Genomic DNA, 15283 nt, shown 5'->3' with positions numbered 1-15283 from the left:
TTCGCCTCAAAATGTTTACATCCCGCGACGATTCAAGCCACGAATCTCATCGGGTGATTTCGGGGAACAGTATCTCTCCATCTCTCTAACCTACCTCACAGGTTTGTTGTCAGGACAAAACGGGGTGGAGGTGGGGGAGGCAGAGAATCATTGCCACCAGCTCTGACCTCCTTGGAAGGAAAAAGGCAGGGCACCCCTAACAAGAATAATAATAGCAATAATGATGATGATGATGACAATGCCATCATGAGGTCTAGAACCTTGAACAAGCAGCGAAAACCCGAGGTTCTTGGGAAAACTGAATCCTGGCCCATGAACAAATAAAAAAAGACCATTTTGGCACACAAAAGGAGCGGCTTTCAAAAGGGGGGCAAAACAAACCCCGCTTCCCCCTCTAATTGATTTATTGCTTCCTTAAAGCCGAAAGGAACAATCGGGAGGAGAAAACAAGAGCCGACGGCAGCCGCCCATCAGCCAGAAGATGTTTGTGTGATGGTGCTGTCCTTCGACCGTTTTATTGCAGGAAGGAACGGGCCATTTTCCGGGATTAAACCGTGTCCGGCCAGAGGATGGGGCGGCCGGCCCATGACTTGGATCCCAGGAGAGAGAGACTTTAAGGGAGGATGCTGGGGGGGGGGTCTTGGGGGGTGGGAAGGAGGAGAGGTCTTTTTGCAGCCTTAACTATCCCACCTGTAAAATGGGTGGTTTATTTACAGCCTGTGAAATGGAGGCAGTGAGAGATTTTACTTTCTTGGGTTCCATGATCACTGCAGATGGTGACGGCAACCACAAAATTAAAAGACGCCTGCTTCTGGGGAGGAAAGCAATGACAGCATCTTAAAAAGCAGAGACATCACCTTGCCAACAAAGGTCCATATAGTTCAAGCTATTGTTTTCCCAGTAGTGATGTATGGAAGTGAGAACTGGACCATAAAGAAGGCTGATCGCCGAAGAATGGATGCTTTTGAATTGTGGTGCTGGAGGAGACTCTTGAGAGTCCCATGGACTGCAAGAAGATCAAACCTCTCCATTCTGAAGGAAATCAGCCCTGAGTGCTCACTGGAAGGACAGATCCTGAAGCTGAGGCTCCAAGACTTTGGCCACCTCAGGAGAAGAGAAGACTCCCTGGAAAAGACCCTGATAGATGGAGGGCACAAGGAGAAGGGGACGACAGAGGACGAGATGGTGGGACAGTGTTCTCGAAGCTACCAGCATGAGTTTGACCCAACTGCGGGAGGCAGTGGAAGACAGGAGGGCCTGGCATGCTCTGGTCCAGGGGTGACGAAGAGGCGGACACAACATCCCTGACCATTAGGTCCAGTTGCGGACGACTCTGGGGTTGCGGCGCTCATCTTGCTTTATTGGCCGAGGGAGCCGGCGTACAGCTTCCGGGTCATGTGGCCAGCAGGACTAAGCCGCTTCTGGCGAACCAGAGCAGCACACGAAAACGCCGTTTACCTTCCCGCCAGAGCGGTACCTATTGATCTACTTGCACTTTGACGTGCTTTCGAACTGCTAGGTTGGCAGGAGCAGGGACCGAGCAACGGTAGCACACCCCGTCGCGGGGATCCGAACCGCCGACCTTCTGATCAGCAAGCCCTGGGCTCTGTGGTTTAACCCACAACGCCACCCGCGTCCCTTAAACCCACAAAAGCATCTTGCAATTTCCTTTACGCCCGTCCTCGCCCATTGCACACACCCCGTAATCGTTTCCTAGATGTACATTCCGGTCGTGCAAAGCTCCTGGGACAAGAGCATCTGCTTCTCTCTCCCCCCCCCCCCCACAACCGCCACACCCCTCCCCACAATCGGATTCCTTGACTTAAGGTAAATCTCTCTTCCCACCGCTTTTCTCGACACTCCCTTCAGCTGCCAGCCAGCACGGGTTTTTATTGCCCAGTAAAAGCCACGTTAAGCAACGTAGCAGAAGGAATCTCAGCGTATTGGCCCAAACCCGTGACGTCACTAACCATCTCTTTCCCCAACCCCTGCGACTGCGGCAAAGCAATTCTTTTCATTCTTTCCCCAAGCAATCTTTGAAAACATCGCAGGTTTTGCTTTTTTACTTGGTGTGGACAGGGGCGAGATAAATGATTCGCCTTATTAATTAATTTTAAGAACTCCTGAAGGATACTGTCTCTGTATCACGGACCCAACCTGCTTGCTCTTTAATTAACGTCATTCATTACACACCTTTGGGCGCCGGGCAAAAACGTTCCTTTTTAACCAGGCCTTTGGTCGTTCCGATTTACACCCTATGCCCTTTTAGAATGTGGCTTGGGTTACTGCTTTTGGTTTGATTTTATATGTTGTGGTCTTGTTGTGAACCGCCCTGAGTCCTCTGGGTATAGGGCAGTGTATAAGTTGAATTAATAATAATAATAATAATAATAATAATAATAATCTCTAAGCTTTTTGTGCACTTCCACCTCTTAGTTAGGAAATTGCCTATTTTACATAGACCTAGTTCCAGGGTCTATGTCATGAGTAGGTAAACTAGGGCCCGGGGGCCGGATCCAGCCCAATCGCCTTCTAAATCTGGCCTGCGGACAGTCCGGGAATCAGCGTGTTTTTACATGAGTAGAATATGCCCTTTTATTTCAAATGCATCTCTGGGTTATTTGTGGGGCCTGCCTGGTGTTTTTACACGAGTGGAATGTGTCCTTTTATTTCGGATGCATCTCTGGGTTATTTGTGGGGCACAGGAATTCATTCTATATAATTTTTCCTTCAGAATATAGTCCGGCCCTCCACAAGGTCTGAGGGACAGTGGACCAGCCCCCTGCTGAAAATGTTTGCTGATGCCTGGTCTATGTAAAATAATATATAAGGGTGTAAATGTAAAACTGGAAAAAATCTATAAAGGAAATTTTTTTAATTGCCTTTTTTCGTCGGAGAAGGAGGGAATGAAGCAACAGAAGTATTTTTCTGCAAATCGGCACGCCCCGCGCTTGTGTGTATGTGTGTGACCTTAGCAAGCACAGAGGAAGATTACCCAAAGCTGGCTTTGCAAATTCATCCGTTGCAAAAGATTTGCCGGACAGACAGACAGACAGGGAGAAAGGGGTGGGTTGCCTTCTCACCTCGCTTCTGCATGAAGCTGAAAAGGTCGTCCAGAAATTCCTTCCTTTTAGGGTCTCCGTCGAGTTCGTAAAGCTGCAGGCGACATAAGACGAAGGAGACACGTTATTCGGAGACCGTTTCCAACGGGGAGACGCGAAAACGCCACCCTAACTCCCAGCCCCGAGACCCAGAAATCCCGTTTTCGCTTTTGGTATTTTTAAGGTTCGCAATCAAGTCTGCAACAAAGCAATACGTTTACAAACCAAGTTCCCAATTACCAAATTTTCCGGCGTATAAGATGACTGGGCGTATAAGACGCCCCCCCAACCTTTCCAGTTAAAATATAGTAAAGGTAAAGGTACCCCTGCCCGTACGGGCCAGTCCTGTCCGACTCTGGGGTTGCGCGCCCATCTCGCTTAAGAGGCCAGGAGCCAGCGCTGTCCGCAGACACTTCCAGGTCACGTGGCCAGTGTGACAAGCTGCATCTGGCGAGCCAGCGCAGCACACGGAAACGCCGTTTACCTTCCCGCTGGTAAGCGGTCCCTATTTATCTACTTGCACCCGGAGGTGCTTTCGAACTGCTAGGTTGGCAGGCGCTGGGACTGAGCAACGGGAGCGCACCCCGCCGCGGGGATTCGAACCGCCGACCTTTCAATCGGCAAATCCTAGGCACTGAGGCTTTTACCCACAGCGCCACCCGCGTCCCGCGAGTTAAAATATAGTGTTTGGGATATACCGTATTTTTCGCCCTATAGGACGCACTTTTCCCCCTCCAAAAACGAAGGGGAAATGTGTGTGCGTCCTATGGGGCGAATGCAGGCTTTCGCTGAAGCCTGGAGAGCGAGAGGGGTCGGTGCGCACCAACCCCTCTCGCTCTCCAGGCTTCAGGAAGCTATCCATAAGCCTTGGGAGCCCGGCGGGAGTTCCCGCCGGGCTCCCAAGGCTTGCGGACAGCAGCCTGCAGCCCGAAACCTGGGGAGCACAGCGGGGCACGCCCCAGGCTTTGGGCAGATATCTGCAAGCCTGGAGAGCCCGGCGGGAGTTCCCACTGGGCTCCCAAGGCTTGTGGATAGCAGCCTGTTCTGGGGGCTGGGGTCGGGGAAAGCTCAGGATTCCCCCGCCCCCAGCCCCGCAAGCTCCAGGAGCGATGGCGAGGTTGCGCAACCTTGCCTTCGCTCCCAGCCCTGGATCCCGGATCCATGTCGCTCGCTGTCATGGCTTCTTTGCTCTTTGGGGCTCAGGGGGGAAAAATTTTTTTTTTCTTTATTCCCCCCCCCAAAAAGAAGTGCGCCCTATGTGCCGCTGCGCCCTATAGGGCGAGAAATACGGCACTCGCCGTATAAGACTACCCCTCTTCCAACGCACACCAAATAAAAATTAAAAAAACCAGTTTCCAGTCTGGCTCAGAAATCCGTTCCACTTCCCAGTGGCCGGGGGCTTCTGGGGCCAATTTTCAAGCGTATTTCTGCTTCATCTAGAGAGCTTGGTGTCCTCTGATTTAATTTGCGGCCGTTTTATCCTTTGGTGGGGAGTTGCTGCCAGAGCTGCTGCTGCTGTAGCCGGCGTATAAGACAACCCCCGACTTTTGAGAAGATTTTCCTGGGTTAAAAAGTAGTCTTATACGCCAGAAAATACAGTATTCAAAAATTATATACAAATTTTATATACCGAGGAAGAAAATGAAACAAAAAGAACAAAGAACAAACAAAGAGGAAAAAATGTTATTTATACTGAGTTGAATAGGAGACCCAGAAATCTAGTTTTCGCTTTTGGTAATTTTTTTTATTTGTTAGTTTTCCTCAATTAATAAAGAAGAGTGTATTTTATTTCAGACACAAACAAACTTTTACGGCACTCCAAACGTTGTTGCTTTTTTTTTTTTGGAATATGCTTTTTATTAAGTTTTCATTTTAGATACACCAACACCAACAAACAAAAATATCAAGTCTTTTAACATCTATCTTACTTTATGCTCTATAGAGCCGTTGACTTCCCTCCTTCCCTTCCGCGGGTTTTCTTATTTCAATCTTTAATTCACAGTTTCATTAGTAAAAGACTAAACCATGACATTTATGCTATCGCTTTTGGTATTTTCAAGGTTCGCAATCAGGTCTGCAGCAAAGCAATACGTTTACAACCAAGTTCCCAATTAAATTTTTGGCTGCAGGTTATCATTGACGCTGCAATTCCAAAAAACCAGGAAAAATAGCCATTTCTCCATAAACTCAGCTCAAGTTGCTTGGATTCTCCTACTGATGATCAATTTCATCACGGTCCACATCTTTCTTTCTTTTTGGTAAAGATTTTTTAATTTCGTTCAATAAACCCAGAGAGGACCGCTAGTGCCCACAGGTGAAAATCGAAACGTGGAAATCAAAACTACGAAACAGGCACACGGAATAAGTGCATTTACTTGCGCACAGTTAAAATAGCAAAGTCCAAATGAAGAATATTGGTGATTATCTGATTATAGTCCACATCTTTTTGACCCATTCAAAAGTGTGTGGGAGGGTGAGAGCTCCTCCCCGCTTCCCAAAAATATTATTTGCAACTATTATTTCAGCTGCAATAATCAAACTGATTAGGTAAAGGGACCCCTGACCATTAGGTCCAGTCTTGTCAAACTCTGGGGTTGCAGCGCTCATCTCGCTTTACTGGCCGAGGGAGCCAGCGTACAGCTTCCGGGTCATGTGGCCAGCAGAACTAAGCCGCTTCTGGCGAACCAGAGCAGCGCACGGAAATGCCATTTATCTTCCCACCGGAGCGGTACCTATTTATCTACTTGCGCTGGTGTGCTTTCGAACTGCTAGGTGGGCAGGAGCAAGGACCGAGCAACGGGAGCTCACCCCGTCATCGCGGGGATTTGAACCGCCAACCTTCTGATCGGCAAGTCCTAGGCTCTGTGGTTTAACCCCCAGCGCCACCCGCGTCCCACCTAATCAAACTGATTACCAGCTGCTTAATTGCTGCGCATGATAAGTTGCTGTTGACAGCCTTCTGTCCCGGGAGACGACAGAAACGCCTTTTACTTATCTATAGAGAAATGTTGGGGGTTTGATTGGAATGTGTATTCCTAACATTTCTGACATTATTTCAAAATGGCAAAGAACTGCATTTGGGGGACCGCCCCAGAAAATATGGATTGTAAGTGCTCCAGCGGTTATTTCTACCTAGCCTGAATATTCAATTTGACTTACATTGGAAGTTTTAAATGTCTTTTTGATAATCAAGTCTTTTAGAAGGTACTCAAAAGGGGATTTGAGGGGCACAGCCTCAGAGACACAAATTGCCAATGTGCCATTTTCTATACGAAGAAGCAAGGAGAGACTTTTAAACGTCAGAGAAGGCCAGACATGGGGACCAAACATGTTCTCCTTCCATTAATTAGCCCCCAATTAATTAACTTCTTGAGAGATCCTAACCGCCGTTCAGCTCTAGTCCCCTTTGGTAACAATAACAATAACAAGAATATATTATTTCTACCGCGCTCATCTGGCTGGGTTTTCCCAGCCACTCTGGGCAGCTTCCAACAAAAGATTAAAAATACGTTAAAACACCAGCAACCCCTCTTCGTGACACACACCCCTCCCCAAAAAATCACCTCTGGATAAATTAATTTATTCCCCTGCAAATTTAAGACCCTATCCAGGAAATGCAGGGATGTAGGATGGAGCACGAGGTCCCAGAAAATTTCCCCAAAACTTTATTCCTCCGCCGGAGGGGGATGGAAGAATCCATTTCGCAAGTTTCGTCGGTAACGACGATTATTAGGCAATTGTTGGGCAAGAGACCTGGAGTTTCAAAGGAGTTGGTTTTGATGACTAAAGAGAAGGAAAATAAAAACGCTAAGTTAGGACAGTGGAAGGAATCCGGAATGTGGCCCTCTAGAGACATCACCTTGCCAACAAAGGTCCGTATAGTTCAAGCTCTGGTTTTCCCAGAAGTGATGTATGGAAGTGAGAGCTGGACCATCAAGAAGGCTGATTGCCGAAGAATGGATGCTTTTGAATTCTGGTGCTGGAGGAGACTCTTGAGAGTCCCATGGACTGCAAGAAGATCCAACCTCTCCATTCTGAAGGAAATCAGCCCTGAGTGCTCACTGGAAGGACAGATCCTGAAGCTGAGGCTCCAAGACTTTGGCCACCTCAGGAGAAGAGAAGACTCCCTGGAAAAGACCCTGATGTTGGGAAAGATGGAGGGCGCAAGGAGAAGGGGATGATGGAGGACGAGATGGTGGGACAGTGTTCTCGAAGAGGCCAACATGAGTTTGACCAAACTGCGGGAGGCAGTGGAAGACAGGAGGGCCTGGCGTGCTCTGGTCCAGGGGGTCACGAAGAGGCGGACACCACTAAACGACTAAACAACAACAACAACAAAAGTCCTTTCCAACTGGCCCCCCCGGAGTCTCTCCAAGACCACACCCACTCCCCGAAGCCACGCCCCTCCCCGGTTCTGATTGGAGTGTTTGGGCCCAGATGGAAAACTCTCCTCTTGATCCCACCTCTCGCTTACCTGGGCGTAAGGTAGAGAGGGGCTGGTTGGGGGTTTAGAAACTAGCCTGGCAGTACAAAAAATGTAAAATTCACACCCACCGCACCACCCACTTTCACCTCTGACCCTGCCCACCTGGCCCCCAGAAGGGCAGCGTGGCCCTCGGCACCCGCAAAATGTTTCCCCCATCTCTCTTCCAAGAGGGCACCTGGGAAAAAATTCCAGTGCCTCTTTTGTGCAGGAACATTTCCCAATTCAATTTCTTTTATTCTTCCGGGGGGGGGGGAACCCACATCGCCGCCAGAAACCAAGATTTCACCACCCCTAAAGCAAGCAAGATGCGGGTGGCGCTGTGGGTTAAACCCCAGAGCCTAGGACTTGCCGATCAGAAGGTCGTGGTTCGAATCCCCGTGACGGGGTGAGCTCCCGTTGCTCAGTCCCTGCTCCTGCCCACCTAGCAGTTTGAAAGCACATCAAAGTGCAAGTAGATCAATAGGTACCGCTCTGGCGGGAAGGGAAACGGCGTTTCCGTGCGCTGCTCTGGTTCGCCAGAAGCGGCTTAGTCCTGCTGGCCATATGACCCGGAAGCTGTACGCCGGCTCCCTCGGCCAGTAAAGCGAGATGAGTGCTGCAACCCCAGAGTCGGCCACGACTGGACCTAATGGTCAGGGGTCCCTTTACCTTTATCTTTAAATGATATTGAGCGTCAGACAACTTGGCCACAATAAGGACATTTTGCCCATGGCATGACTGTTTTCCACCTTCCCACTTTGACTCTCTGGCACCCTCTCTGCATCACCTAGCAATTCTAAAATATAGACGCGCTTTTACTCTCGCAAGATTGAATGTCTTGCCCTCGGCTGTTCTTGAGGGATGATTCGAACAGATTCCATACGAAAAACGCTTCTGTCTCTGTGGAGATGGCAGACCCGAATCAGTGGCACATGCCCTTCTGGCTTGCCCACAGGGTGGTTTGCAATATAGAAACACAAACAGGGACACGGGTGGCGCTGTGGGTGAAACCACAGAGCCAAGGGCTTGCCGATCAGAAGGTCGGCGGTTCGAATCCCCGCAATGACGGGGTGAGCTCCCGTTGCTCGGTCCCTGCTCCTGCCAACCTAGCAGTTCGAAAGCACGTCAAAGTGCAAGTAGATAAATAGGTCCCGCTCCAGCGGGAAAGTAAACGGCGTTTCCGTGCGCTGCTCTGGTTCGCCAGAAGCGGCTTAGTCATGCTGGCCACATGACCCGGAAGCTGTACGCCAGCTCCCTCGGCCAATAAAGCGAGATGAGCGTTGCAACCCCAGAGTCGGCCGCGACTGGACCTAACGGTCAGTGGTCCCTTTACCTTTAGAGCAAGCAAGGAAAATGAATTACCCGCTCGGAAAACTCAGGGCACGGTCAGAAAAGCACCCTCAACCCCAAAGACTGGTCTCTGTGGGAATGCAGGGGAGCCGGCGAATTGCTAATTTCCCGAGGTTCCCAGGAAAGAGACTTGTCAGGTTTGTTTCAGCCTTGGTGGCTAGGCAGGAAGATGTGTTCTTTAAAAGCAGAGGCGCCCAGCTCGAGGCAAAAGGGAGTTGGGGACCCGGGGACGGCTGGAGACTTTTGTTTTCGAAAACCAAACCAAGCCCAGCCCTGTAGCTAATGAGAGGCTCCGCGAGCAGAGAAAACTGCAGGGTCAGCAACTCTGCAAAAAAGCACACAACGTCCAGAGCCCCATGTCGTCCCGCTGCGGGCGACAGAGAGGTGTGCCATGTAGAGGAGCAGTCAAAAGCACGGGCGAATTAGCAAGCTGTTGCTCAATTTCCCATGCTTTGAACCTAAGAACAGCCCTGCGGCTGGATCAGGCCCAACTGGGAGCCACCTGACGCAGGATCCTGTCCTCACCGTTGACCACTAGATCCCCCAGAGGGAATCTATACAGTGGTACCTTGGGTTACATACGCTTCAGGTTACATACGCTTCGGGTTACAGACTCCGTTAACCCAGAAACAGTGCTTCAGGTTAAGAAGTTTGCTTCAGGATGAGAACAGAAATTGTGCTCCGGCGGCGAGGCAGCAGCAGGAGGCCCCATTAGCTAAAGTGGTGCTTCAGGTTAAGAACAGTTTCAGATTAAGAACGCACCTCCGGAACGAATTAAGTACTTAAGCAAAGTTCTTAACCTGAAGCACTATTTCAGGGTTAGCGGAGTCTGTAACCTGAAGTGTATGTAACCCGAGGTACCACTGTACATTGAAACTTGGGTTACAGACGCTTCAGACCGCCGAAACCTGGAAGTACCAGGTTATTTCTGGGTTTCGGCGGTCGTGCTGCTGCAGGTTGCAGACGTGCCTCCCGCATGGATCACGTTTGCAACCCGAGTGTCCACTGTAATTTACTATCTATCCCCTGCCCATCTGGCTGGCTTTCCCCAGCTGCTCTGAGCAGCTCCCAACAGAATATTAATAAAATTATTATTATTATTAATAATAATAATAATAATAATAATAATAATAATGCAATAAAACATCAAAAGGTTTAAAGTCTCCGCCTCGCTCGCTTTTAAACCGTGCCAGTCTCAACCAGCCCGCCTACAACTGTTGAAAGCATGTACCGTATTTTTCGCTCTATAAGACGCACCAGACCACAAGACGCACCTAGTTTTTGGAGGAGGAAAACAAGAGAAAAAATATTCTGAATCACGGAAGCCAGAACAGCAAGAGGGATCGCTGGGCAGCGAAAGCAGCAATCCCTCTTGCTGTTCTGGCTTCTGGGATAGCTGCGCAGCCTGCATTCGCTCCATAAGACGCACACACATTTCCCCTTACTTTTTAGGAGGGGAAAAGTGAGTCTTATAGAGCAAAAAATACGGTAAGTGAAATTGCGCACAACACAACCATGCTGAACACACGCGCAGGAGGAGACAATATGTGAACCCGTCCGACGCAGGGAGCTTCTGGCTCCCCGCTGACTGAATCGCGACGACCTCCGGCATGTGACGGCAACGCGCCTCTCCCCCTTGGCAAGCTGCCTCTCGCCTCGCTGGGCTCCCCGGCGGGCGGAAACTGGGTGCCCCTGCTCCTAGCTATTAATAGGCAGCTGTCAACAGGAATGTCTCTCTCTGGCACCAGTTGCTGACCTCCTGGCCGGTCCTCCCTGAAACCTGTACGTGTCATGTCAGTCAGAAGCCGAGATGCCCCGCGCGGAGTTTCCAAGCCCCCGGGGTCTCGCTTCTATTTATTCCCCCTGCCCGAGTTGGCTACATGCAGCTACGGCGCAGGAACACATTCAAACGGCGGCCAAAGAGCATAGCTGTCAACCGTCCCTTATTTGGCGGGAAACTCCCTTATCCCAACGCTGTGTCCCGCTGCTGTCCCTTATTGATGATGTCCCTTAATTTTCCCGGGTTTCATGCTTGCCCGGCTCGGGAGAGAAGCAGAGAAACAACAACAACAACATCGCTTTTGAGAAAGAGGCTCGATGGTGCCTGCAGCAAAACGCTACAACCACCGGACTTGAGGACACGGCGGATGGGGAGGGAGGGGTGGCAAAAAGAAGATAACAGAAATTGAGGAACCGAAAGCAACTACTTGCAGGCCAGGCGAACCCGTTAAATGAGTCGTCACAGAAACAAGCAGGTGTGCTGGGGCTGCACCAGTCATTAAAAATAAAACCACACGGCCAGGCTGCGTTTCGTACATGCAAAGAGATTCTGCTTCTCTTCCTTTCAAGGGGAGAGGGGACGGGACTTCTAAAAGGGGAAGCCGAGAAGGTTTCCTTTCTGTGAATGGGGCCGTTTGCAACCCAGAGGGGCTTGACTACTACAATGGGGGCGGTGGTGTGGGGCTGGCCCTAGGAGACTGTTTGAAAAACTGTCTCCGTTATGGCAGCCGTCCTGCATGTGAGAAGGGGGAGAATATCTCCATTTTGAAGAGGCATCCCCTCTGAAGGGAGCGGAATGATGTCGTGGGGACGCCGGTACCCATCCATTCCCCACCCCGCCAGCTCAGGGACTACCGTAAATTTCGCTCCATAACACGCAGATTTTTCCTCCTAGAAAGTAAGGGGAAATGTCTGTGCGTGTTATGGAGCGAATGCCTACAGATGGCGGGGGAATCTGCTGCAGTTGTGAGCAGTCCGTGGCTTGCTTTGAAACAGCAAAGCGGGTGTAAGCGGCTCCTGTCAGCGAGCCGAGCCGGGAGGAGGGAGAGAAGCAGAGCGGGCTTGGCTGCTTTAAAAAAACCCGTCCTCTATGTTCCTCTCTCCTCCCCACAGAGCTGCTAAGTAGCAGCGAAGCTTTTCAGCCAGCCTAGCCGGGAGGAGGAAGAGAAGCAGAGCGGGGTTGGCTGCTTTTAAAAAAAACCGTACTCTCTGTCCCTGCCTGCAGTTTTTTGCTGTCCGATTTTGGATTAGCCACTGTAGGGGCTGTGTGTGTGTGTGCTTGAGCTATAGTTCTCCTCCTCCTGCTTCCCCTTCGCTCTCCCTGCGCCCCTGCACTCTCCCTCCGACTTTAGAATTGACACTCTGTGTGTGTGTGTGAGAGAGAGAGGGCTCCTTCTCCTCCTCCTGCTTCCCGTCACTCTCCCTGCGCTGTCCCTCCGACTTTAGAATTGACACTCTGTGTGTCTCTGTGTGTGTGAGGGCTCCTTCTCCTTCTCTTGCTTCCCGTTCACTCCCCCAGCGCCCTGCGACTTTAGGGCCAGTTCCCTCTCTGCGTGTGTGTGTGTTTTGACCTCACTGCGCTTGTTGGGGGAGAGTGTTGGTCGCAATTTTTCTTGATTTGTCTCAGAGTGGTTACTATCATGGTTTCCTTGCCGGGGAGGAGGGAGAGACGCAGAGCCTGCTTGTTCTAAAGGAGCAAAGCTGGAGAGGAGCCTCTCCTGCATTATCAGCAGCATCCTTCTCCACACCCCCCACGCGAGCTCCTTGTCCCTTGAGTTCTTTTCCTTCCCTCCCCACTTAAAACATGGTTACAAAGCACGGATCCACATGGATCCTCAGGATTTTTGCACTAGGTCACCCCAAATTCACCATCAGATCACATAGCATATCCATGGCTACAGCCTGCACCAAAACACACACGCACCCACTGTTTCATGGGGTCGCAATGGCGCAAAAACGTGGTTACAAAGCATGGATCCACATGGATCCTCAGGATTTTTGCATTGGGCTACCCCAAACTCACCGTCAGATCACATGTCTGTGACCACAGCATGAACCACAAAAATCATATATCCACTGTTTCATTTAGAATATTTTTTTCTTGTTTTCCTCCTCTAAAAACTATGTGCGTGTTATGGTCAGGTGCGTGTTATAGAGCGAAAAATACGGTATATCCAGAGCAATATCCAGAGATAAGTAAAGTAAAGGTAAAGGGACCCCTGACCATTAGGTCCAGTCATGACCGACTCTGGGGTTGCGGTGCTCTTCTCGCTTTACTGGCCGAGGGAGCCGGCGTACAGCTTCCGGGTCGTGTGGCCAGCAGGACTAAGCCGCTTCTGGCGAACCAGAGCAGCGCACGGAAACGCCGTTTACCTTCCTGCCGGAGTGGTACCTATTTATCTACTTGCACTTTGACGTGCTTTCGAACTGCTAGGTGGGCAGGAGCAGGGACCGAGCAATGGGAGCTCACCCCATCATTGCGGGGATTCGAACCACCGACCTTCTGATCAGCAAGCCCTAGGCTCTGTGGTTTAACCCACAGCGCCACCCGTGTCCCCACAAAGTAAAGGTAAAGCTTTTTTTCTCCAAGCGGCTCAAAGAGGGCTGGCGGTTCTCTCCCGCTTCCGCAATTGATCCCCTTAATAATAATTTGGCCACAGAGAAGATGCTCTCTGATTCTCCTTCTGTTGTTTGGAATATGCTTTTCCCTGGCTTGTGTAAGGTTGTGTAAGCCTTCTCAGGGCTAATAATAATAATAATAATAATAATAATAATACAGTGGTACCTCTGGTTACATGCACTTCAGGTTGCATACGTTTCAGGTTACAGACTCCGCTAACCCAGAAATGTTACCTTGGGTTAAGAACTCTGCTTCAGAATGAGAACAAAAATCGTGCTCCGGCGGCAGCGGGAGGCCCCATTAGCTAAAGTGGTGCTTCAGGTTAAAAACAGTTTCAGGTTAAGAACGGACCTCCGGGACGAATTAAGTACTTAACCTGAGGTACCACTGTACTACCAAAATGATTTAGGTTTTAAACGACAATTTTAGGCTATATTTTATTTTAATATATATTTTTAACTGCCTCTATGTCTGTATTGCCTCTGTTATACCCAATTGCAATTCCATGTATTCCTGGTGTGTTTTTTGCTTTTCCTGATATTGCAAGCGAGCCAGAACTGGTCTCTGACCGTAATAATAAAATTCAATTACAATCGCACCTACATTCTTGAGCGGTGAGCCAAGAACTGCAATCAGCTCCCCGCAATCCCGAGTTCGAGAGAAATGGATATCTCGCTCGGCTGTAAAGGGGAACGGCCGGACGGCTTCAGCCTTCCCAGAAATGTGAGGAATGTCGAAGGAATTCGTTAAATATATATGTGAGTGCCTGGAGACTCTCCCACCAACTCCAGCTTCCCCCTCCTCTAAAAAGAACCCTCTCCCCAGCTGTCGGAAGTGAAAAGCTAGGCTGCGTGGTCCGCAGAAACCCGAAGTGGAACCTACACCTGCCAAGGCAGTGTACCTTGTGAGTGTCTGGAGGCGGTTGGAGGATGGATGGTAGCTAACAGACTGAGGTTGAATCCTGACAAGACAGAAGTACTGTTTTTGGGGGACAGGAGACGGGCAGGTGTGGAGGTCTCCCTGGTCCTGAATGGGGTCACTGTGCCCCCGAAGGACCAGGTGCGCAGCCTGGGAGTCATTTTGGACTCACAGCTGTCCATGGAGGCGCAGGTTAGTTCTGTGTCCAGGGCAGCTCCATCTGGTACGCAGGATGAGACCCTATCTGCCCGTAGACTGTCTTGCCAGAGTGGTGCATGCTCTGGTTATCTCCCGCTTGGACTACTGCCATGCGCTCTACATGGGGCTACCTTTGAAGGTGACCCGGAAACTGCAACTAATCCAGAATGTGGCAGCTAGACTGGTGACTGGGAGTGGCTGCCGAGGCCACATAACACCGGTCTTGAAAGATCTACATTGGCTCCCAGTACATTTCCGAGCACAATTCAAAGTCTTTTTGCTGACCTTGAAAGCCCTAAACGGCCCAGAATCCCTGAAGGAGCGTCTCCACCCCCATGGTTCTGCCCGGACACTGAGGTCCAGCTCCGAGGGCCTTCTGGTGGTTCCCTCACTGCGAGAAGCCAAGTTACAGGGAACCAGGCAGAGGGCCTTCTCGGTGGTGGCGCCCGTCCTGTGGAACGCCCTCCCACCAGATGTCAAATAGAACAACAACTACCAGACTTTTAGAAGACACCTGAAGGCAGCCCTGTTTAGGGAAGCTTTTAATGTTTGATGTATTGCAGTGTTTTAATTTAATTTAATTTTTTTGGAAGCCGCCCAGAGTTTTTAACCTGAAGCACTATTTCTGGGTTAGCGGAGTCTGTAACCTGAAGCATTTGTAACCTGAAGCGTATGTAACCCGAGGTACCACTGTATTCTGTTGGGAGACGCCCAGAGTGGCCGGGGAGGCCTGGCCAGATGGGCGGGGTATAAATAATAAATTATTATTATTCGTTTTTGCGGGGGGGGGACCAGAGAGAGTTGTGGGTCTGGCCTCGTTCGCCTCCTCTTCAACTGACCCTCGCTCGACGC

The 15283-nt window shown here is 50.2% G+C and overlaps 1 protein-coding gene across 3 annotated transcripts in view; it reads right to left on the bottom strand.

Moving 5' to 3' along the window:
• The window catches only part of ARID3A (AT-rich interaction domain 3A), a 65910-nt gene that overhangs the window by 14706 nt on the left and 35921 nt on the right, over nucleotides 1-15283 (bottom strand). For all 3 annotated transcript variants that reach the window (XM_081846219.1, XM_081846221.1, XM_081846220.1), the window contains exon 4: nucleotides 3084-3156. In XM_081846219.1, the coding sequence (XP_081702345.1) occupies nucleotides 3084-3156 (73 nt within the window). The remainder of the gene's footprint in view (nucleotides 1-3083; nucleotides 3157-15283) is intronic.

The sequence above is a fragment of the Podarcis erhardii genome (genome assembly GCF_964252035.2).
Source record: "Podarcis erhardii genome assembly, chromosome: 18".
Classification (NCBI taxonomy): domain Eukaryota; kingdom Metazoa; phylum Chordata; class Lepidosauria; order Squamata; family Lacertidae; genus Podarcis; species Podarcis erhardii.
This window is presented reverse-complemented; position numbering and strand designations above follow the sequence as displayed.